This window comes from Magallana gigas, chromosome 2 (genome assembly GCF_963853765.1).
Source record: "Magallana gigas chromosome 2, xbMagGiga1.1, whole genome shotgun sequence".
Classification (NCBI taxonomy): Eukaryota; Metazoa; Mollusca; class Bivalvia; order Ostreida; family Ostreidae; genus Magallana; species Magallana gigas.
The window spans coordinates 26,809,885-26,831,705 of record NC_088854.1 but is presented as its reverse complement, the minus strand read 5'-3'; the positions used below and the strand labels follow the sequence as shown (position 1 = coordinate 26,831,705).

At 33.7% G+C, this 21,821-nt stretch overlaps 2 protein-coding genes across 4 annotated transcripts in view; one reads left to right on the top strand and one right to left on the bottom strand.

The window, feature by feature from the left end:
• Positions 1–331: 331 nt before the first annotated feature.
• LOC105317759 (lariat debranching enzyme A) lies at positions 332–8,550 on the bottom strand. Of its 3 annotated transcripts, none has more exons than XM_034447735.2 (11): positions 8,393–8,550; positions 5,891–6,096; positions 5,497–5,621; positions 5,156–5,236; positions 4,565–4,650; positions 3,899–4,123; positions 3,354–3,428; positions 2,893–3,035; positions 2,532–2,725; positions 1,970–2,143; positions 332–1,436 (listed from the first exon to the last, which is right to left on the bottom strand). In XM_034447735.2, exons 1-11 carry the CDS (start codon positions 8,402–8,404, stop codon positions 763–765), a joined length of 1,995 nt encoding a protein of 664 aa, XP_034303626.2. In that variant the 5' UTR covers positions 8,405–8,550; the 3' UTR covers positions 332–762. The 3 variants fall into 3 exon arrangements, with proteins under 3 accessions (XP_034303626.2, XP_011412794.3, XP_011412793.3); XM_011414492.4 differs by lacking the exon at positions 8,393–8,550 and adding an exon at positions 7,894–7,977; XM_011414491.4 differs by lacking the exon at positions 8,393–8,550 and adding an exon at positions 7,702–7,974.
• A 156-nt stretch (positions 8,551–8,706) lies between these two features.
• LOC105317144 (multiple epidermal growth factor-like domains protein 6) overlaps positions 8,707–21,821 on the top strand; it is a 23,777-nt gene continuing 10,662 nt past the window's right edge. The window contains exons 1-16 of the mRNA XM_066071440.1: positions 8,707–8,826; positions 11,111–11,338; positions 13,840–14,091; positions 14,498–14,635; positions 15,010–15,147; positions 15,574–15,714; positions 16,267–16,404; positions 16,605–16,745; positions 17,299–17,436; positions 17,683–17,823; positions 18,377–18,514; positions 18,715–18,855; positions 19,409–19,546; positions 20,413–20,550; positions 20,751–20,891; positions 21,445–21,582. Of these exons, the coding sequence (XP_065927512.1) occupies positions 8,754–8,826; positions 11,111–11,338; positions 13,840–14,091; positions 14,498–14,635; positions 15,010–15,147; positions 15,574–15,714; positions 16,267–16,404; positions 16,605–16,745; positions 17,299–17,436; positions 17,683–17,823; positions 18,377–18,514; positions 18,715–18,855; positions 19,409–19,546; positions 20,413–20,550; positions 20,751–20,891; positions 21,445–21,582 (2,362 nt within the window). The 5' untranslated portion in view covers positions 8,707–8,753. The remainder of the gene's footprint in view (positions 8,827–11,110; positions 11,339–13,839; positions 14,092–14,497; positions 14,636–15,009; positions 15,148–15,573; positions 15,715–16,266; positions 16,405–16,604; positions 16,746–17,298; positions 17,437–17,682; positions 17,824–18,376; positions 18,515–18,714; positions 18,856–19,408; positions 19,547–20,412; positions 20,551–20,750; positions 20,892–21,444; positions 21,583–21,821) is intronic.

Here is a 21,821-nt window from a genome sequence, read left to right as displayed (position 1 = left end):
TTTATATCACAAAATGATACATGTATATATGCTTCGTAGTTTTAGCATACAGCCAATTTCTATGTTTATCACATGATATTAAGGGAAACATTTCTGAAATTAAAACAAATAATTAACGTAGTTTTCGTTTTGATTTCATTCTTTAAACACCAAAAATACAATCAGATCTGCGTCAAAAAAATCAAAATAAAAAAACGTACATTTACATACTTTCAAACTTATAAGATTATTATAAAAATAAAATAAAAACGATTCTATGACTTTTATAGAGATGAAAGTGCGAATTGGGCACTTGAATAACTCATGATTAAATGAATACAAAACACATCAATTTGCTGAATCTGATTTATTTTATGTTGTATTAAATGGATTATATGAAAACATGCATTCACAATACAGATATACCGTGACAGCCGATTCATACTTGTATATCCACGCAACTTTTCCTGCAAGTTGTGCAGCAAATAAAAGTTCTGAATTTGTTATACATGTACAGGGCAAAAATCAAAAATACTCAGTGAATTGATGATTTGTAGAGCAGTATTACATTTTGAACAGAAGCAGACTGCATTCATTTACGGTGTCATTTTTAATAAAGATTATAAACATATGTCTAGACCATGCATCGTCTTTAATGGAAAAGTTGTCACCATTGCAATCAAAAGTATAATAATTAATTTTCCTTCACGGCTGTTATTTCAATTTTGTTTCGCACACATTTTAATCTTTTTTTCCCCAAATGATTTCCGACTTCACTTAACGTCAGCTGTCACTTTCTGTATACAGTTGCTGATTGCGTCTCTTTAATCTTTTTGTCTGAGGACTCTCCTCACATTCTGTTCCCTCGTTTCTTTTCTGGGAGGACTTGTCAGTGCTAGCTTTATTATCCAATAACTCCTCTGTTGGACTAGCTGACTCTGGTATGCCCTTTGATTTCTTCAACTTTTGCTCCTTCAAAATTTCTTCAACTTCGTCATCACTATTCGAGGCAGCTATTTCGATATGGCCTCCAGATTTTAAATCTTGATGCTTCTTCTGAGCAGCTATCATTTCCAAAAATTCTGGGTCCAATTCATCAAGTTCATAGCTATCTTGCAAGCTTTTATTTGGTGAAGCTAATTTACTGCCCTCAGAAACTATGCTCTTAATTGGAGATGCTATTTCATCTTCTGAACTTCTTAGAGAGGTGTTCAAAGATGAACTCTCGGAGTCTATATTCACATTTTTAAGTGGTGAAGCTAGTTTCTCGTCTGAGGAATCCGACTTCTGGGCCTCTCTTTGTGCTGCCATGATTTCTTTGAATTCATCTTCTTCATCAGAGATGGAAATCTCGTCTGGGTTGTAACTGGCATTCTGGTCATCCCTTGAGAAATTCAAGTTTTCAGAGAAGAAACTTTCGTCAGCATTACTAGATGAAAGAAAACTTCTTTCACTCCCTGAAATAAAAAATTTCAAAAATCCTAAGAAATACAAATAAAATCGATACATGAAAAATGTAGAAACAGTAAAGTTAACTGGTAATTGTGTGAAAATCAAATCCACTGGTGTACATGTAAGAATCTCTGTGCAGTAGGAAAATATGCAGAACTTAAACTTGTTTTTCGAAGTATCACAGTAGGTATTAAAAACCCAGCTTCTATCCAATATCTACTAACACAGAAGAGAAACTTGGAAAAACTCTCTGCACAATCTGAATAATGATGTTAATCAAAAGATTTATAAACTAATTGCAATTATGAATTAACTGCATATTCCTTATCAAAAGCTAGTAATATTTCTGCCATTTTGTACCAAATTGTATGAATATATCATGAATGTCAAACTTTGTTTGTAATTTCATATAGTTCATTAAACAGGATTCTAAAAAATCAAAGAGGGATGCTTCTTGCAATTTTACACAGATATTAGTTTATTCATGTTAAATTACGAAATTGGGGTACTTGAAGTTCGTAGCTTGGCTATGTTCTACCTGACATGGACATAAAGCTGGGTTCTGATTCATATTCTGTTTCCTCTTCATCTTCCACATCATCATCCTCATCTTCCCCTTCTGTGGCCTGACTCTCTCCACTAGCAGACTCCATAGCAGACAAGTCCTCAGGCTTTATGTGGGAATCTTTCCCCAGGAAAACTGCATTGGGATCTAAATGACCATAAAGAATGTGTAATTTGACTGTATTATGATTTGTGGGGAAAATTAAACCTAAAAAAAAAAATGTTGGTCAAAAGTGATTTATATTTTTTTTTTATTTCCTCCTTCTACGGAACTTTCTCATTTTGTTGTTTGTAAACCTAAAAATAAAAAAATGCTGGCCTAATAATTTTCAATTGCTCTCTGATATTAAAGACCAAAAATTCAAAAGGCCAAAAAAAGTACAAGTGATTTGATGTTCTCAGGTACTGTCGCATCAGTTTATATGCTTTGCTTATTTAATAAATAGCCATATTGAAGAGGGGAATAACTCAACATGACTGCACAATTTTTTCAAATCTCTTGAGAACAATTTTATAGACTATAATACGTGTATGACCTGTAAGGTCTAGCATGGTACAGAGCAGACTTGTTTGGGGGTTAATCACTAGTGATGGAGGACCAGACTTCTTCTTGGATTGGTTTGGATCATGAATTGGGGCAGTCCTCTCAAAATTCTCAGGCAGGGACAGATCTCCTCCGAAATCCTCCAGAATCTTGTTCATTTCTTCCTTCTTTACAGTGAAATCCCATCTGCAAAGGACACAACGAAAAGAAAACATACATTTATAAAATCCAATATAAGTTCTCTCATATTTGCCCCTATTACGATAATGTAACAATCATTTATTAATAAAAAAAACCCAAAAGAATCCTCGATTAAAAATTTGCACATGATGTGTTTTAAATCCAAGATATACCTTTCACTAGAGCCTGGGCCAGGCATGTACCTGGCCATTTTAGTGAGATTCATCAGGTGATTGGTGGACCTCAGGATCACTAGCCACTCGGGATCCAATTCAATTTTGATTGGCTTTTCTGCATCATGTGGTACATCTAAAATCTATAGATACACACAAATCAGCATTGCTTAATAATTAACAATTGAAGATTTAAGATATACAAAAATGGTAATAAAAGCAAATGCAAAAACTTTTGAATGTCTTAGGTTAAAGTAATTCATCAAAATTATTTTATTTTTCTAAAGCATTATAGATCCTTAAAATAATATAATAACAGTCCTCATCATGATTAACTACTTTTTTGGATACGTGTAGATGAAAACCTTTTATGAAAATTGCTCAAATAAAACTCAGTACAAGGATTATCATAGAAAAACTTTTCAATTATTTTATATATGTGTCAAATGAAGACATTTTACCTGTAAAAACTTCCTCCTTGGTAAACATTTATCAAGTGATAAAAACTTTGTAGTCTTCTGATTTCCATCTGAACTCTAAATTCAAAAGTGCATAAACTTCATAAATTATTTAACTGAAAATATCCTGAACCCAATGATATATTGCTTCTGTCTAATAAGAGAGATAACTCTTCAAGGGATGAAAATTTCAGACACTCATACTGCTATTATCAACTAAAGTTTTACTTTTGAAATCTTAATAACAAACATTCAATTGTACACGTGTACTGAAATGTTGCATAATTCATTATTTTAAAACATTTTAAATATTCAAATCCACTCTATCTCATCTTTGCAAGCCAAAGATTTTGGTCTACTTGGCTGGCCAGAAAGTGAAAACTCTTGGCTTAAAAAAATAAAACCACCTTTAAGTGGTTTAATTCATTAATGTTTATGGGTAAAAAAGTGACCATATTTTTGAAGTTATCTATTAGGAATATTTCAAGTACTGTTGGTATGGTTGAATATTTCATTTTGCAGTAGAATGCAGTTCTTTCAGTGATTACCTGATGTTGAACAATGGCAGGAAATTTAACGTGGAGATGAGCAGCAAACCAATAGTCTGGCTTGATGTGAAACAGGAGCTCCTTGGCTGCAGGACTTCCTAGACGATCTTGTTCCACTTCCTCGCGGAAATACTGCTTTTTCTTCAGGAGCATGTTTACATTGCCAAAGTTGTATATTCCTCTAGGCCAGTCATGAGACAGAAATATATCTACAGGTCTAGAAATCTGAAGAGGACAAAAAAATCAGAACATCTACAAATATATACCGATACATACATCAATGCACTGAAACACATATAAACATTTTCTGCAATACCATTGATTTAAGCCTAGTAAGAAAAACCCATTATACTATTTTATCCAACATGTTATTCTAGAATGAAAGATTTCTGGGTAAAATTATGATAAACATAAGTGAAGCTGGCAAAACAATGCTGATAGCTAGCTTCATCAACTGACCTTGCTAATACTTTATTGATTATTCCAAATGCTTAACTTTGATTACTCCTTTAACATGCATTAAATACAGTTGTTGCAATGTGAAGGACAAATATATAAATAATGCACTAAAACAATCATATAAAGATTGCAAAAAACCTGTATCAAATGTTACATTTATGATTTTAACAATGATAAATAATAGAGTGATGATTTTCTAAACAATACCTGTTTCAATCTAAAAACATCAAAACTGCGAACATGATACACAGTTCTTTTGGTTTCATTATTGAACGGACTATGCTCAAAGTGACCTTTAAAGAAAGAGGGAAAATGTTTACACTACAACCAATTTATATACAGATTAAATGATACAAATACACAAAATGAGAAAAATGAAAGCTTGATTTAGCACTTTAACATTTGACAGTAATTTAGATTTTATCTTCAAGTAACCCCACTTTGCTCATCATTTATTTTTTTGTTAAATATATAAGAACTACGAGGAAACATAATAAGGTAAAGACATTTTGTTATTGCTAATTTGTCTACACCACATCAAATGTAATTTGAGAAAATCTTAAATATGTTTTTGATATTGCCTGTTCTCAAAATTAAAATTTCATATAATGACAAGGATGTAAAGAAGTACCTTGTGTACTGAATTTTGATTAAAATAGTGGTCTAACTTTGACATATAAAAGAAACTATGCTCTTTACCAAGTAAAAGCTTGTATAAAAAAAAGCGACCCACACATACAGACAGGCACAAAAACAGTTTTTTTTTAAAGGTCATACAAAAAGAATTAAAGAAATTACCTTTGTTATAATCTCTTCCTTTAAATATTCCAGACAGGCCTCCAATTCGCACCCCTCCAACCTGTATCACACCTGCATAACCTGAAAATATAAAATAAGCAACTCTACACACCTTGCTGAAAAAATAACATTCACATGTGGGTAAATACCAGTGCACTGTACATGTATGTGTATATTCAGGACAAATATCATTTTAAATATGTGTATGTTTGCATACATGAAAGAGGTTTCCATTGAGTTACACATGATGCATTCAAAATGTATTAGATAAATGTTTCAGCATTTTTTTTGTTTGGTTTTGGTTTAAAGTTAATGAGTACTTCTTACAGATGGAAACATACCCATGTAATAAATGTTAGGGGCAACCCAACCACCATATGGTAACTCCTGCAGGTAATTGGAGGCCTCGTGATTCCCACCTATAAATACCGTCAGGTATGGAGCCTTCTTCTCTCCTGAATAGTATCTGTCATTAAATGTGACAAATCAGGGGAACAATATATATCACACAAAATAACTACATTTTTTTGTCTTTAGTTTAGATTTGAAACAAATGTTTTATTGGAGCATGAAGTCATTACTCTTTCAAGTGATGTCTTAAAAAATGTTTAAATTGGAGTATGCAAACAAATATAATACACATGATACATGTACCAGCAAATTGATTCTTTATGAGTACTGGAGATTTTAAATATATAGTTAAACATTAAAGGAAATTTAATTCATCTTACTTACTTGTAAAATGTATTAAGTTTTTGATAGTGTTGTGGCACGGCCATGCACTGTAAATCTGCAACATTTCGCACGGCCTGGAAATCCCCGCATATCAGTAACAAATCAATCTTAATGCCGTTTTTCTTTTCAATGTACTCTAAAGTTTCATAAATTTTATCTAATTCTCCATGGCAGCAGCCTTCCACAGCTATTTTCATCCTGAGTGTCTGCAAAAAGAATCAACTGAATACATCAAAACAATGCCATGTGAAAAAAAAATTATGTAGCGTGTTGCTTTAATGTTGAAATGTAATCCAATGTTTAACATATCATCACAAATTTTGGCTGCATAAAACAATCTTCCCCTATTTATTCATTGCTACATGAGAGGAGATTATCTAACGTTGAGCTCAACACATCCAACAACTTTTAATGAACATATCAGTTTTATACATTTAACATTTTACATATTTTTCCTTTGTTGTTAATGCTATTGGAATGTCAGAGTTAGGATTCAAACTTACCAGTATAAATAAACTAATTAAACTTAATGTGTCATTTCATATTAAGGTTAAATGTGATCTAGCATGTCTACCACAGCTGCCCTTAGACACTTTACAAGATAGCTTTTGGCAAATGGGTCTTAAACTGATAGGTTAAACAATATCTATGGATTATATCAGTGATTAGGAAGGCCAAAAATGTCAATGGGACTATGGCCCCACAGTTATTAATTTTAATGGGCCATTTTCATAATGAAAGGGCCATCTATTTATTCATTGGGGCCATTTTGTAAAATTGAAATTATCAAGGACCAACCTAGAGCAAAACAACTTCCAAAAAAATTTAAAAACTTATCCAATTGGTTAAATTTCATTTATTTGATGTGTTTATACATTTCATTGATGCAATGTTTTGTAATGGTGTTTGCTAAATGATATTAAATAAAATCAGTCTCTGTAGTTTTGTGTTTTTTGGAGGTATTAGTCAAACCCTTTGACCCAATTATTATGTAGAGAATCTTTCAACTTTTAAAGATAACTGTAGGGAAACAGTTTTTCTTATTATTTAAACATTAATTTTGCGAGTTATTAACTAATTACAAGTTACAACTAATTGTAGTATCAACACTTTAATAAATAAACATCGGTTGTAATTTTCAATGCACAGTGTGGTTGCATCACCTGTATTTATAACCCCTAACGATATGCATGGTAAGACAGTCGTCAGTTTTAATAATCACAACAGGGATTAATTGAGTCTGTGAAAACGTCTTACCAATTAGATAATCATCATTTTACTGCATTTGGGGTTAGTTTACATAATTGAGAACTCTTTTCTGAGGAAATTCTGGAATGATCTACCACGCATAAATGAGTGGAAACGTTTTTATTGGTTCTTTATTACTGTTTCACCAAACACGACCAATGAAATTTGATGTTTTAAAATTAATGTATTAAAAGACGATTTGGTAAGTTTCCAGCGGACATCGCTAAAACTTTAATTACCAATAAGAAATTTGAATGCGCACTTCGGCAATATTTGATTTAACGTGCCATTTTTCTCTTAAATGCGACTATGGCACGTGGCGCAGGTCCTTCCCAATCACTGATTATATCTGAAGCTTGCAACATGCTTTTCATACATATATATATATATATATATAGTGGTACATTTTTTTATCGTTCAGAGCAATACAATTTTGTTTTTCCTACATGTACTACCAACCACTCCAACTACAGGTAACTGTTAGACTGTACCGATACGTCAAAGTTAAAATAAACATTTGCTGTATAAGTTCACTGGGACATGCATATAAAGAATACACTCACATAGTTTAGAATATTCAGGATGGCTGTGTTATTAAAGAAAAGCGTAACTACTGAGTGGGTAGGTTGATGTAATTTTCATCACTCAGTTTCAGTCATCTCATTCATTCTTTACACCACAAAGTTCATTACGATCTGATTAAAAGTATTAAACAAATCTGGGTAATTTTCAGTGATATTGCATTGATAAATTACTTATTAATTCCCAGCTCGGTGTTATTGAGCATGGTAGGTCTCATTTCTTTTTTTCAAAAAGTACACACAGGAAGTACATACGATTAGAAAACTTTGGAATAAAAACGGAATGCGTTGTTCCGGACGATGGGGTTGACGTGCATACATGTAGTACAATAGGGTCTTGAAGAATTAAATAACAGGCAAATTAAATTAAATTTTAACAGGCAACTAAAATTTGTGTAGTGTAAAGCTATAGTATTGTCTGTATTAATGCGAACTGATTCGGTCGTGTCGATTGAACTTTCTCAAGAAAATGAGTAACAATTTAACAGACCGAAAATAAACTTCTACATGTACATTGTACAGTATAAATGTAAGCAATGCAGTCTCTTCTCATGTTTTGAACGAAACAAAACAATAAGTTGATCAGAAATCCATCCTCTGTATAAAAACACAGTAAAATAGTTACTTGGTTATCTGGTCTATTACAAATACACTGTATATCTATTCTACATACCTGATAAATCATCAAAAGATCGTTACCATCGGGAACACCAGCTACAAGTGTTTACATCAATGTTACAGCGTCTGACGAGCGCTTTCGGGACGCAGATTCACAACCATACGACAGATATGATATAGAAATTCTTCGTATATTCTCGTTGTTGTAAATTTATATAATTATAAACATATGTGTAATTCGTTGTTATAGGTTTTCCCATGAAAAGTATTAAATCAACCGTATATTTGCCAAAACTACTGTTTTCGGTGTATTTTCCACATATGGAAATACAGATGCGGGGCATGTATTATGACGTCATATCTCATTATCCCAGAGCGACGTGTAGCCTCTTGATGACGTTTTGTATAACAGCAGCATGTTTAGAGAAGATGCATCGTTATTTTGTTTATTGGGATTCTTACCATTCCTCTCCACTGTTCTAGCCTACGGTAAGAATATCTGTTGTTTAACAATAGTTTAACGGGTTTTTAGAGCGGAGTTAGTGAATTCATTATGATTAATGAGAAAACAAATGTTGAATCATGGTCTTCCAAATAGTTGATCACACTAGTGTATCCTGAAGACATTTAATTTATAACTTTATTATGTACAAGAACAATACTACTTTTTGTTTGAAAGAAATGCTTGATGCAAGAGATCTACAAAGTTCAATTAAGTGGGGAACTGTTAAAATCAATAATAAAATCTCTTTTAGTCTGTCCCAAGTTAGTGCTTCCATCAATTTTTGATGATTTTTAATAAAAATACACATACCTGTGAAAGAAATACAATTGAAATCGATGAAAGGGAATATATCCAAGATATCTTCATTGAACAATTATCCCTTTTCACTCATAAAATTTCACAGGAACGAAAACAATTTTCTTACTAGGGAGATTCATAATGGGAAATGTTCACATCTTTTCTCCATTCGGAATACATCGCGCAATTTTTTAACGTTATCATCCGGGCTTATTAATGGCTGATGCAATGCAAAATCTCCGTAGACTTTCAATTTTTGGATGTGTATTGAAACCTGAAGCGGTAGAGGGGGCGTTTCAAAACAGATAATCTGGACATATTTCATATTATAGTGGATGAACGTAGTTTGAGCACAAAGGTATTTTCTATTATTGAAATATCAAGCAAAAAGTGGTGGAAGCAAAAACTCGGGACAGAGTATAACAAACATTATTTAGTTCTTAATAGCACGTACTTTCGGACAGCAGGATTGGCTCCTTTAGTTAGCGAAGGTTTACAACTCATCGAGCTTGTTTTATTGTCTTACTATCAAGTAGATATTTCCCGAGTGTATAGGTCAACTTAAAATCCTCACGTTGCCAGGACCGTACAATTTTTTATCTATCTTATTGACCTCCATTCTCTCTCTCTCTCTCTCTCTCTCTCTCTCTCTCTCTCTCTCTCAAATTAAAAACAAATTACAGCCCCTTTCCCTTCATACTGTTTAGCAATAGTACAGCCATTTTAAGATCCCAAGGTTTAATCTTCTGAAGGAAACCTGTACTCTTCATCGCAACCTTTAAGTAGGAAATCCAGTTTAACTTCCGCATTTATATATCTGCTTCCCCTAACGATTTTTATGCCGCTCTCTTCTTCCGTCGCATTTAAAAAACGCCCATTTTCGGCACTCTGATTACGAATATATATTACCCTACTCCGCACATCAAGAAAGCTAACAATTTATAGTCTGTCCCAAGATATTTATGCCACACATTTTCTTAAATTATTCTATATCTATAAATACCTTTTGGTTTAAACAATTTTCATTCATTTTCCCTTTGAAACGCCCAAATGTGCTGCATAAATATCTTGGGGCACACTATATAGCAGAACTATCCTACACAAAATGTTATTTTTACTCGTATTAAACTTCAAACCGTTGTTTGAGATGTTAACTACACTTACTGTTACTAGTTATGCTACGTGGTTAAATGTGATTTTATTTTCCCCACATCTAAAGACGGTAGTAGATAGGGAAATATTTGAATTTCCATTACGTCATGCAAAATTAAAAAACAAAAAGAATTCCCCCCAAAATAGGAATTTCTTGCAATAACTTCATATAATACATATTAATTGTAATTGTCAAAACGCTACAATTCAAGAATGAAATATTTGCGTACCCAGAGAGGGCCCGGTGTTTGAAACCTTCCCATCCCTTTCCAGTTCTATGCAATTTCTAAATATCAAAGTGGAACATGAGTTATCTGATGATTGTATAAATTATAATGACTCTGATATTGATATCTGAAATGATTGTTTATAAAATAGCAATGTACAGAATACATGTACATTATTGCCGTTTGCTTGGTTTGTTCGATCTAACGAACGAGCAATTAGACGGGTCTCTTTCATTAAGTTTTTAACTAAAGGACAACAAAGTACAGTACTGAAACTAAATATAAAATGATCTGATAGTGGCTGAACAGTGGACAACAAATATTTACGTCCTTGATTTTAAAACAAAAATTGCTTCGGGCGAGCTTAGTGTGTAAAGTCAATTCTTTTTTGTTTTGTTTTACAGAGAACATGGCCGAGAGAGAGAGAGAGAGAGAGAGAGAGAGAGAGAGAGAGAGAGAGAGAGAGAGAGAGACAGACAGACAGACAGACAGACAGAAAAGTACAATCCAAGCACACCTTTAGGGATGTGAAGAAATGAGATACTGCTACTGGCGAGCCTAGCGTGTAAACTCAATTCTTATTGTTTTACAGAGAACCTAGCTTTGAATAAGCCAGCATGGCAGCAATTTCCTTACCCTGGTAGACCATGGGGAGCGGACAAAGCCGTGGACGGACTGAAATCAGATCTAGATGCATATGGAGGACAGTGCGTGATATCGGCTAACTCAAAGTCAACAGCCGAATGGCGGGTAGATCTAGGAGAAGTACTCGGTATACATTACATCTTTATACAACACAGGACTAGTAATCTCGCCTGGGGTAAGAGATAAAATTGATTATATGATATAATTTTTAAAACTGTTTAAAGGGGTTTTTTAAGAGTATATAAATAGAATATAAGGTGGTATGGGACACCTGGTGATATCAATGTGGATAAAAGTACATTTTAATCAAAATACATTCACTAATTAGAACTTCTAAATTTTACAATATTTGACACTTATATGTGTGGTTTTTGTTTGTTTGTTTTTTTTTTTTTTTGGGGGGGGGGGTAAAAATTCTAAAATCCCCTGTTGGGTTCGAACTCATGACGTACAGATTCGTAACCAACGCTCTAAACACATTGCGCTACCCTACTAGGTAACTATTAGTGAAAGGAAAAAAATCTTTAAGGATGACGTTTACTAAGAATGAAAAAAAATTCCACTGATGATAATGAAAAACCATCTATTATGTGTTATAAACCTTTTATTTTAGTGTTATTTTTCATTTTCAAAAATGTAGGTCAATGACCTACTTTTTGAGTTAATGGCCATTGTATATTTTTGGAAAATTAAAGGAAAATCCCTTAAAATTTTACACTATGCTTGAGATTTTCTTAATTGTGAAAATAATACAAATTGCTCAATACTTTTAAAAATGAATTACAGTTTATGAATGGCAGTGACACTAAATACATACAAAGCATTAAGTTTTCGTTCGCAATTTTTATAAATATTCCGGTCCGAATTTCCTCTATCACTTTTCAAATCCCAACCCATTTTTTGATCCAATTTACAAAAAATTGAATGATGATAATACAAAAAAATCTATAGTATTAAACTACTTATATTGATCTTATTCTGTTGGCATATAATTTATATGAGGTCAATGATCAAAATTTTGAGATATGGTGTCTTTTCTCGATTTTAAGCAATTTCCATATTTGTTAAATTCGTGCCATACGATTATTATAATGAATGAGTGAGGTAAAACTAACAGAAAATATGCAAAATTATAAAGACCAAAACATAAAATCTTAACTTTTACAATTAGATTACTGCCAAAAATGTTTTAGCGGAAAACAAAATCTGCAAAATTTAGTCCGAATTTCCTCTGTTTGGCGAAAAGTCTGTTATTGTTTGGGCATAATTCCATAATATAGTAGAAATATCGAATGTTATGTCAATAATAATTCATTTCACAAGTACTTTTTGTATTTAGAACAAATTTTACTCATGAAATTGAACTTTATAACAATCCGAATTTCAGAACTCAAACCCTGAGTAAACAACACCCTTAAAATAAAACTGAATTTTATTGTTTATTTTGATAGGAAGCACGTCACAATATCGAGGTGTCCCATACCAACTTAAACATATTTTAATTGAATAGAATTATTTAGGATTGATAAACAGCGGAGGCTTTGTTAAGGTCAGACGACACGTTCCTCAATTTTAGATAACTTTTTCCAGGAATTTGTTAATGATTTACTACTACTTTGACAAGCTTTCTTGCAAAAAATTAGGGTACCTTACCAGGCGTTTCTGCAAAATATTAGAGTATGCAATTTCCTTTATGATCTTCTTGAAAATACACTTGAATTGCTGATATAACAAAAAATACATCTACAGCAGAGCGAAATTCACTATATTATAACTATATCTCCGCCGGGGCGGGGCTTTGAACTCACGACTTCTAGAATCTATACGCTTCTGACAGTGAGCGGCCACGGTTCTAACCACTCGACCATCTAGACGTACAATCAAATCCAAGTAAATTTTGATCATTTTTAAAGTAATTATAAAATTCTTCTTGATGTATTGAACCTCAATGTACACCAAATATACCCGAATAATCGTCAATAATATCGGAACGAAGTAATTGGTCTGATTGTCTAAAATTTTGTGTATTTCGCGATTTTTATAGAAGATTATCAATTCCACTTGCCCTCTGTATTTATAAAGTTTTCCCAGGACTAGGATCAAATCAGTTAAATATATAAGATAATTCACCCAAGATTGAATTATCATTCAACTAGAGATATTGTAACATTACGATGTATCGATAATGTTAAATCAAAATATTGAAATTTCGCTAGGATTCACGTGTCATATTAATAATTTTATTCATAAATCTGTAACCACTAATCTACCTTGAGCTCCAAAATAAAACCAAAGATTGATATAAGCCCCAAAATATGATTTATGAAACTGAATAGCATACATATGTCAACGTGGACAATTAATTGGCGCTTGCGTTTTGAGAAAATGAAATAAATAAAAACCAATTAGTATAATTAGCCTTAATAGTGAAAATATACAATATACGTGGCGGGGCAATAAAATACTGTTACATTTGTAGATGCTAAATTTCAATTTTGGATCTCTAATATCTCGATTCTGAGTGAGCTCTGGGTTTTTTTCTAATTAATATTAAAGGCCATGATAGTTAAAAAAAAATTGTCAACAATGCCTTGGATGCGAAAGATAGTTAATATTATTGATGATGTTTTTTCTTTGTATATACATGTATATGTATATCTTTGAAAAAATTTACAGATGAGGATAATGGCCAGGCTGGTAGATTCCTGGGATACTCTGTTTACGTATCAAACTCAACCAATAGAGAGGACGGAGTGCTGTGTTTCAAGGACACCAACTACACTAGAGCCACAATCCCCAACCCTACAAACATAACGTGTATCACACATGGGAGATACGTCATCTATACCAACAACAGGACCCACCCTCCGTACCCTGCTGGGTATAGCCAGTATGCTTTCAACGATATATGTGAACTTGAAGTTTACGGTAAGAAAAAAAATTAAATACAACTAATTTAGATAAACTACTTTTCGGACACATATGTCACAGTGAACAACCACATATTTTATATAATTATACAAGTTTATTTGAACAAATAAAAGATAATTACAAATGCTGCATGCTTAGCTTAGCTCTCGTTAATATTCAAACTGACCAAAGCTGAAATGCTTTTACTTAGTTTTATTGTATTAAAAATGATTAATCTAGATATTTAATTAATATTTGAAGTAGTATTTTAAAATTAAAACCAACAGCAAATAGCAACAACTTATTTGTCAATGTTCCATGTTCGGAACGGAAACTCAGAAGTGATATTGTTGTTAACAAAAGCCAGGGTCAGAATGATGTGCAATCAATATCGGCTAATTCAGTATTATTCTCTTTTGACCAGGGTGTCCTACCCCCGGATATTACGGCGAGGACTGTTCCTTACCGTGTCCACAGAACTGTCAGGAGGGCCGCTGTAACATCGTGGATGGAACGTGTCTGGGCTGTATCCCTGGATACACCGGAACGGCGTGTGATAAAGGTTTAGAATACTAAAGAAATACAATTGCTTTTTCCATAGAGTTAAGACCTTTTGCTGTTTCTTGCTCATACATACAGCATACTTATTTACCGATGATATTTTAACTATATATACAACAGAGCAATGTCTTCTGAAATTTTACCTTGGAAATCATTATTGCTTACAAATAGAAGATCGTTTGTTGATGTAAATGCAATGTTTACAAGATTGCCGAGGGAGTACGATTTTTCTTTACGAAAATAAACCAAATATGTTTTATGTCTTAATTCTACAACATTTATAATAATGTAACAAAATGATGATAAAATTAAGTAAACATATATTATTTTCAATAAGATATGGAGATACATATATTATTTTGTTTCATCTTGTAGAATGTGCTGATAACAGATTCGGTTTTGAGTGTAATTCTACGTGTGGAAAATGTTTGAACGGTGAGCAGTGCAACCACGTGAACGGAAGTTGCCCAAACGGATGTGACGAAGGAGTGTTTGGTGATAAATGTGATAAAGGTAAGAATTATGCATAATGCACAGTTAATATAACGTTTCTTTTGGAAACCAACACTCACGAACCAAAAAGATAGGGAATGATATTTGAAATATTGATTGTTTAAATATAATCGCTATTTTTTATGTTTAGACGATCGCATCTTTTTGAAGATAAACGTCCAGATTTGTTCATCGCCTTTATTATTCTCTTATTCAAGGAATTTTCGCCTCTTTCGCCCTCGTTATCAGTGGGCGAATTGAAGACTCCGAGAATTCCAATGTCTCAAATTATCTCTCCTTAAATCTAAACTTTGTTTGGGCAAATTCAAGACGGGGCGAAACCATTTACAAGTGGTAAAGGGCGAAAATAACATGGGGCGTAAATAATCATGTATATTGTATACGATCCTGTTGTACTTAGTACACTTCTGTCTTTTCATTTTGCAGAGTGTCCTGTCGGATTGTTTGGGTACAATTGTCGTGAGAATTGTAGTATGAACTGTGGAGTTCCGGGGAAATGTGACAGGGTCACGGGAGAGTGTAGTGGAGGGTGTCAGCCAGGATGGAGAGACCTCCAATGTAAAATCAGTAAGGTTTTTTTCTGTTCTGATTTGCGAATTTGTGCATGAGATCAGTAATTTAGATAAGTCTCAAAATAGTTCTCATAAATGAAGACATTACACCAAGAGTTTACTAAATACATTGCTTGGCTTTTTTAAACAACCATGTGAGGGAGGGTATATCGACCAGGATTGACCTCAAATGTGATACAAGTAACCACTTTTCTTGCATTTTGGAAACGATCGGGATGACGTTCCAAATCGTGTTTTCACAACCGTAAAACAAGCATGTGTTTCAATAAAAAGACAATGAGTTCAAATATTGGATAGATTTATTTTCTTTTTTCAGGTGTGCAATAAATTTGTATCATTGAAATTTTATCATGATTAACTCATTGTGTAGAATTATGTATGGAATTTTCATTCAAAGCTAGGTGAGGTGCAATATTATAAATGAATGATTAAAAAAAGCAACATGCACATTAGACAGTATCTTTCTTTTTTAAAAACACAAAAAGGGGGAAACGACATTTAATGTATTGCACACTTCGCAACAATCATTTGATTATAATCTCTACAGAGTGTAAGGCGGGTGAATTTGGTCAAAACTGTACCGAGTCCTGTGGGAACTGTGTACAGAATGAAGCCTGCCACCATGTCAACGGCTCCTGTCTTAATGGATGTGATGCAGGATATGAAGGAACTAACTGTACACAAGGTAAATCAATTCAAACGGGTAATTTTATTCCAAAGAAAATGGCACTTTTTGGGTCACATGAGTAACTCAGTCACTGTAAGTTATGCTACTGGTACCGTTTACAAGTTGAAAAGGGCGAAAATAACATGGGGCGTAAAAAATCATGTGTACTGTATACGATCCTGTTGTACTTAGTACACTTCTGTCTTTTCATTTTGCAGAGTGTCCTGTCGGATTGTTTGGGTACAATTGTCGTGAGAATTGTAGTATGAACTGTGGAGTTCCGGGGAAATGTGACAGGGTCACGGGAGAGTGTAGTGGAGGGTGTCAGCCAGGATGGAGAGACCTCCAATGTAAAATCAGTAAGGTTTTTTTCTGTTCTGATTTGCGAATTTGTGCATGAGATCAGTAATTTAGATAAGTCTCAAAATAGTTCTCATAAATGAAGACATTACACGAAGAGTTTAATAAAAACATTGCTTGGTTTTTTTAAACAACCATGTGAGGGAGGGTATATCGATCAGGATTGACCTCAAATGTGATACAAGTAACCACTTTTTCTTGCATATTGGAAACGATCGGGATGGCGTTCCAATTCGTGTTCTCACAACCGTAAAACTAGCATGTGTTTCAATAAAAAGACAATGAGTTCAAATATTGGATAGATTTATTTTCTTTTTTCAGATGTGTATTAAACTTGTATCATTGAAATTTTATCATGATAAACTTATTGTGTAGAATTATGTATGGAATTTTCATTCAAAGCAAGGTGAGGTGCAATAATATAAATGAATGATTAAAAAAAGCAACATGCACATTAGACAGTATCTTTCTTTTTTGAAAAAACAAAAAGGGGGAAACGACATTTAATGTATTTTACACTTCGCAACAATCATTTGTTTATAATCTCTACAGAGTGTAAGGCGGGTGAATTTGGTCAAAACTGTACCGAGTCCTGTGGGAACTGTGTACAGAATGAAGCCTGCCACCATGTCAACGGCTCCTGTCTTAATGGATGTGATGCAGGATATGAAGGAACCAACTGTACACAAGGTAAATCAATTCAAACGGGTAATTTTTATTCCAAAGAAAATGGCACTTTTTGGGTCACATGAGTCACTCGGTCACTGTAAGTTATGCTACAGTTTTGTTTTTGGATGCAAAAAGTTTATTGAATCGAACGATCCTGGAATATTGTAAATGGTTTCATAAGCCCTGTAATTATAATATGCACATGGATATTCATTGTAAAAGCCACACTGCAGTTAATCAGTACACTTCTGTCTTTTCATTTTGCAGAGTGTCCTGTCGGATTGTTTGGGTACAATTGTCGTGAGAATTGTAGTATGAACTGTGGAGTTCCGGGGAAATGTGACAGGGTCACGGGAGAGTGTAGGGGAGGGTGTCAGCCAGGATGGAGAGACCTCCAATGTAAAATCAGTAAGGTTTTTTTCTGTGCTGTTTTGCGAATTTGTGCATGAGATCAGTAATTTAGATAAGTCTCAAAATAGTTCTCATAAATGAAGACATTACACCAAGAGTTTACTAAATACATTGCTTGGCTTTTTTAAACAACCATGTGAGGGAGGGTATATCGACCAGGATTGACCTCAAATGTGATACAAGTAACCACTTTTTCTTGCATTTTGGAAACGATCGGGATGACGTTCCAAATCGTGTTTTCACAACCGTAAAACAAGCATGTGTTTCAATAAAAAGACAATGAGTTCAAATATTGGATAGATTTATTTTCTTTTTTCAGGTGTGCAATAAATTTGTATCATTGAAATTTTATCATGATTAACTCATTGTGTAGAATTATGTATGGAATTTTCATTCAAAGCTAGGTGAGGTGCAATATTATAAATGAATGATTAAAAAAAGCAACATGCACATTAGACAGTATCTTTCTTTTTTAAAAACACAAAAAGGGGGAAACGACATTTAATGTATTGCACACTTCGCAACAATCATTTGATTATAATCTCTACAGAGTGTAAGGCGGGTGAATTTGGTCAAAACTGTACCGAGTCCTGTGGGAACTGTGTACAGAATGAAGCCTGCCACCATGTCAACGGCTCCTGTCTTAATGGATGTGATGCAGGATATGAAGGAACTAACTGTACACAAGGTAAATCAATTCAAACGGGTAATTTTATTCCAAAGAAAATGGCACTTTTTGGGTCACATGAGTAACTCAGTCACTGTAAGTTATGCTACTGGTACCGTTTACAAGTTGAAAAGGGCGAAAATAACATGGGGCGTAAAAAATCATGTGTACTGTATACGATCCTGTTGTACTTAGTACACTTCTGTCTTTTCATTTTGCAGAGTGTCCTGTCGGATTGTTTGGGTACAATTGTCGTGAGAATTGTAGTATGAACTGTGGAGTTCCGGGGAAATGTGACAGGGTCACGGGAGAGTGTAGTGGAGGGTGTCAGCCAGGATGGAGAGACCTCCAATGTAAAATCAGTAAGGTTTTTTTCTGTTCTGATTTGCGAATTTGTGCATGAGATCAGTAATTTAGATAAGTCTCAAAATAGTTCTCATAAATGAAGACATTACACGAAGAGTTTAATAAAAACATTGCTTGGTTTTTTTAAACAACCATGTGAGGGAGGGTATATCGATCAGGATTGACCTCAAATGTGATACAAGTAACCACTTTTTCTTGCATATTGGAAACGATCGGGATGGCGTTCCAATTCGTGTTCTCACAACCGTAAAACTAGCATGTGTTTCAATAAAAAGACAATGAGTTCAAATATTGGATAGATTTATTTTCTTTTTTCAGATGTGTATTAAACTTGTATCATTGAAATTTTATCATGATAAACTTATTGTGTAGAATTATGTATGGAATTTTCATTCAAAGCAAGGTGAGGTGCAATAATATAAATGAATGATTAAAAAAAGCAACATGCACATTAGACAGTATCTTTCTTTTTTGAAAAAACAAAAAGGGGGAAACGACATTTAATGTATTTTACACTTCGCAACAATCATTTGTTTATTATCTCTACAGAGTGTAAGGCGGGTGAATTTGGTCAAAACTGTACCGAGTCCTGTGGGAACTGTGTACAGAATGAAGCCTGCCACCATGTCAACGGCTCCTGTCTTAATGGATGTGATGCAGGATATGAAGGAACCAACTGTACACAAGGTAAATCAATTCAAACGGGTAATTTTTATTCCAAAGAAAATGGCACTTTTTGGGTCACATGAGTCACTCGGTCACTGTAAGTTATGCTACAGTTTTGTTTTTGGATGCAAAAAGTTTATTGAATCGAACGATCCTGGAATATTGTAAATGGTTTCATAAGCCCTGTAATTATAATATGCACATGGATATTCATTGTAAAAGCCACACTGCAGTTAATCAGGTGACCGATAAGGCCTAAAGGCCTCTTCTGTACATATATAATTTTTAAATTGACTATGTATGCACGGTCACTAAGTTTTTTTTGTTTATGTACATGTATTATGTATTATTTCTGTTTTGCAAATTTGTGCATGAGATCAGTAATTTAAATAAGTCTCAAAATAGTTCTCATAAATGAAGACATTACACCAAGAGTTTACTAAATACATTGCTTGGCTTTTTTAAACAACCATGTGAGGGAGGGTATATCGACCAGGATTGACCTCAAATGTGATACAAGTAACCACTTTTTCTTGCATTTTGGAAACGATCGGGATGACGTTCCAAATCGTGTTTTCACAACCGTAAAACAAGCATGTGTTTCAATAAAAAGACAATGAGTTCAAATATTGGATAGATTTATTTTCTTTTTTCAGGTGTGCAATAAATTTGTATCATTGAAATTTTATCATGATTAACTCATTGTGTAGAATTATGTATGGAATTTTCATTCAAAGCTAGGTGAGGTGCAATATTATAAATGAATGATTAAAAAAAGCAACATGCACATTAGACAGTATCTTTCTTTTTTAAAAACACAAAAAGGGGGAAACGACATTTAATGTATTGCACACTTCGCAACAATCATTTGATTATAATCTCTACAGAGTGTAAGGCGGGTGAATTTGGTCAAAACTGTACCGAGTCCTGTGGGAACTGTGTACAGAATGAAGCCTGCCACCATGTCAACGGCTCCTGTCTTAATGGATGTGATGCAGGATATGAAGGAACTAACTGTACACAAGGTAAATCAATTCAAACGGGTAATTTTATTCCAAAGAAAATGGCACTTTTTGGGTCACATGAGTAACTCAGTCACTGTAAGTTATGCTACTGGTACCGTTTACAAGTTGAAAAGGGCGAAAATAACATGGGGCGTAAAAAATCATGTGTACTGTATACGATCCTGTTGTACTTAGTACACTTCTGTCTTTTCATTTTGCAGAGTGTCCTGTCGGATTGTTTGGGTACAATTGTCGTGAGAATTGTAGTATGAACTGTGGAGTTCCGGGGAAATGTGACAGGGTCACGGGAGAGTGTAGTGGAGGGTGTCAGCCAGGATGGAGAGACCTCCAATGTAAAATCAGTAAGGTTTTTTTCTGTTCTGATTTGCGAATTTGTGCATGAGATCAGTAATTTAGATAAGTCTCAAAATAGTTCTCATAAATGAAGACATTACACGAAGAGTTTAATAAAAACATTGCTTGGTTTTTTTAAACAACCATGTGAGGGAGGGTATATCGATCAGGATTGACCTCAAATGTGATACAAGTAACCACTTTTTCTTGCATATTGGAAACGATCGGGATGGCGTTCCAATTCGTGTTCTCACAACCGTAAAACTAGCATGTGTTTCAATAAAAAGACAATGAGTTCAAATATTGGATAGATTTATTTTCTTTTTTCAGATGTGTATTAAACTTGTATCATTGAAATTTTATCATGATAAACTTATTGTGTAGAATTATGTATGGAATTTTCATTCAAAGCAAGGTGAGGTGCAATAATATAAATGAATGATTAAAAAAAGCAACATGCACATTAGACAGTATCTTTCTTTTTTGAAAAAACAAAAAGGGGGAAACGACATTTAATGTATTTTACACTTCGCAACAATCATTTGTTTATAATCTCTACAGAGTGTAAGGCGGGTGAATTTGGTCAAAACTGTACCGAGTCCTGTGGGAACTGTGTACAGAATGAAGCCTGCCACCATGTCAACGGCTCTTGTCTTAATGGATGTGATGCAGGATATGAAGGAACCAACTGTACACAAGGTAAATCAATTCAAACGGGTAATTTTTATTCCAAAGAAAATGGCACTTTTTGGGTCACATGAGTCACTCGGTCACTGTAAGTTATGCTACAGTTTTGTTTTTGGATGCAAAAAGTTTATTGAATCGAACGATCCTGGAATATTGTAAATGGTTTCATAAGCCCTGTAATTATAATATGCACATGGATATTCATTGTAAAAGCCACACTGCAGTTAATCAGTACACTTCTGTCTTTTCAT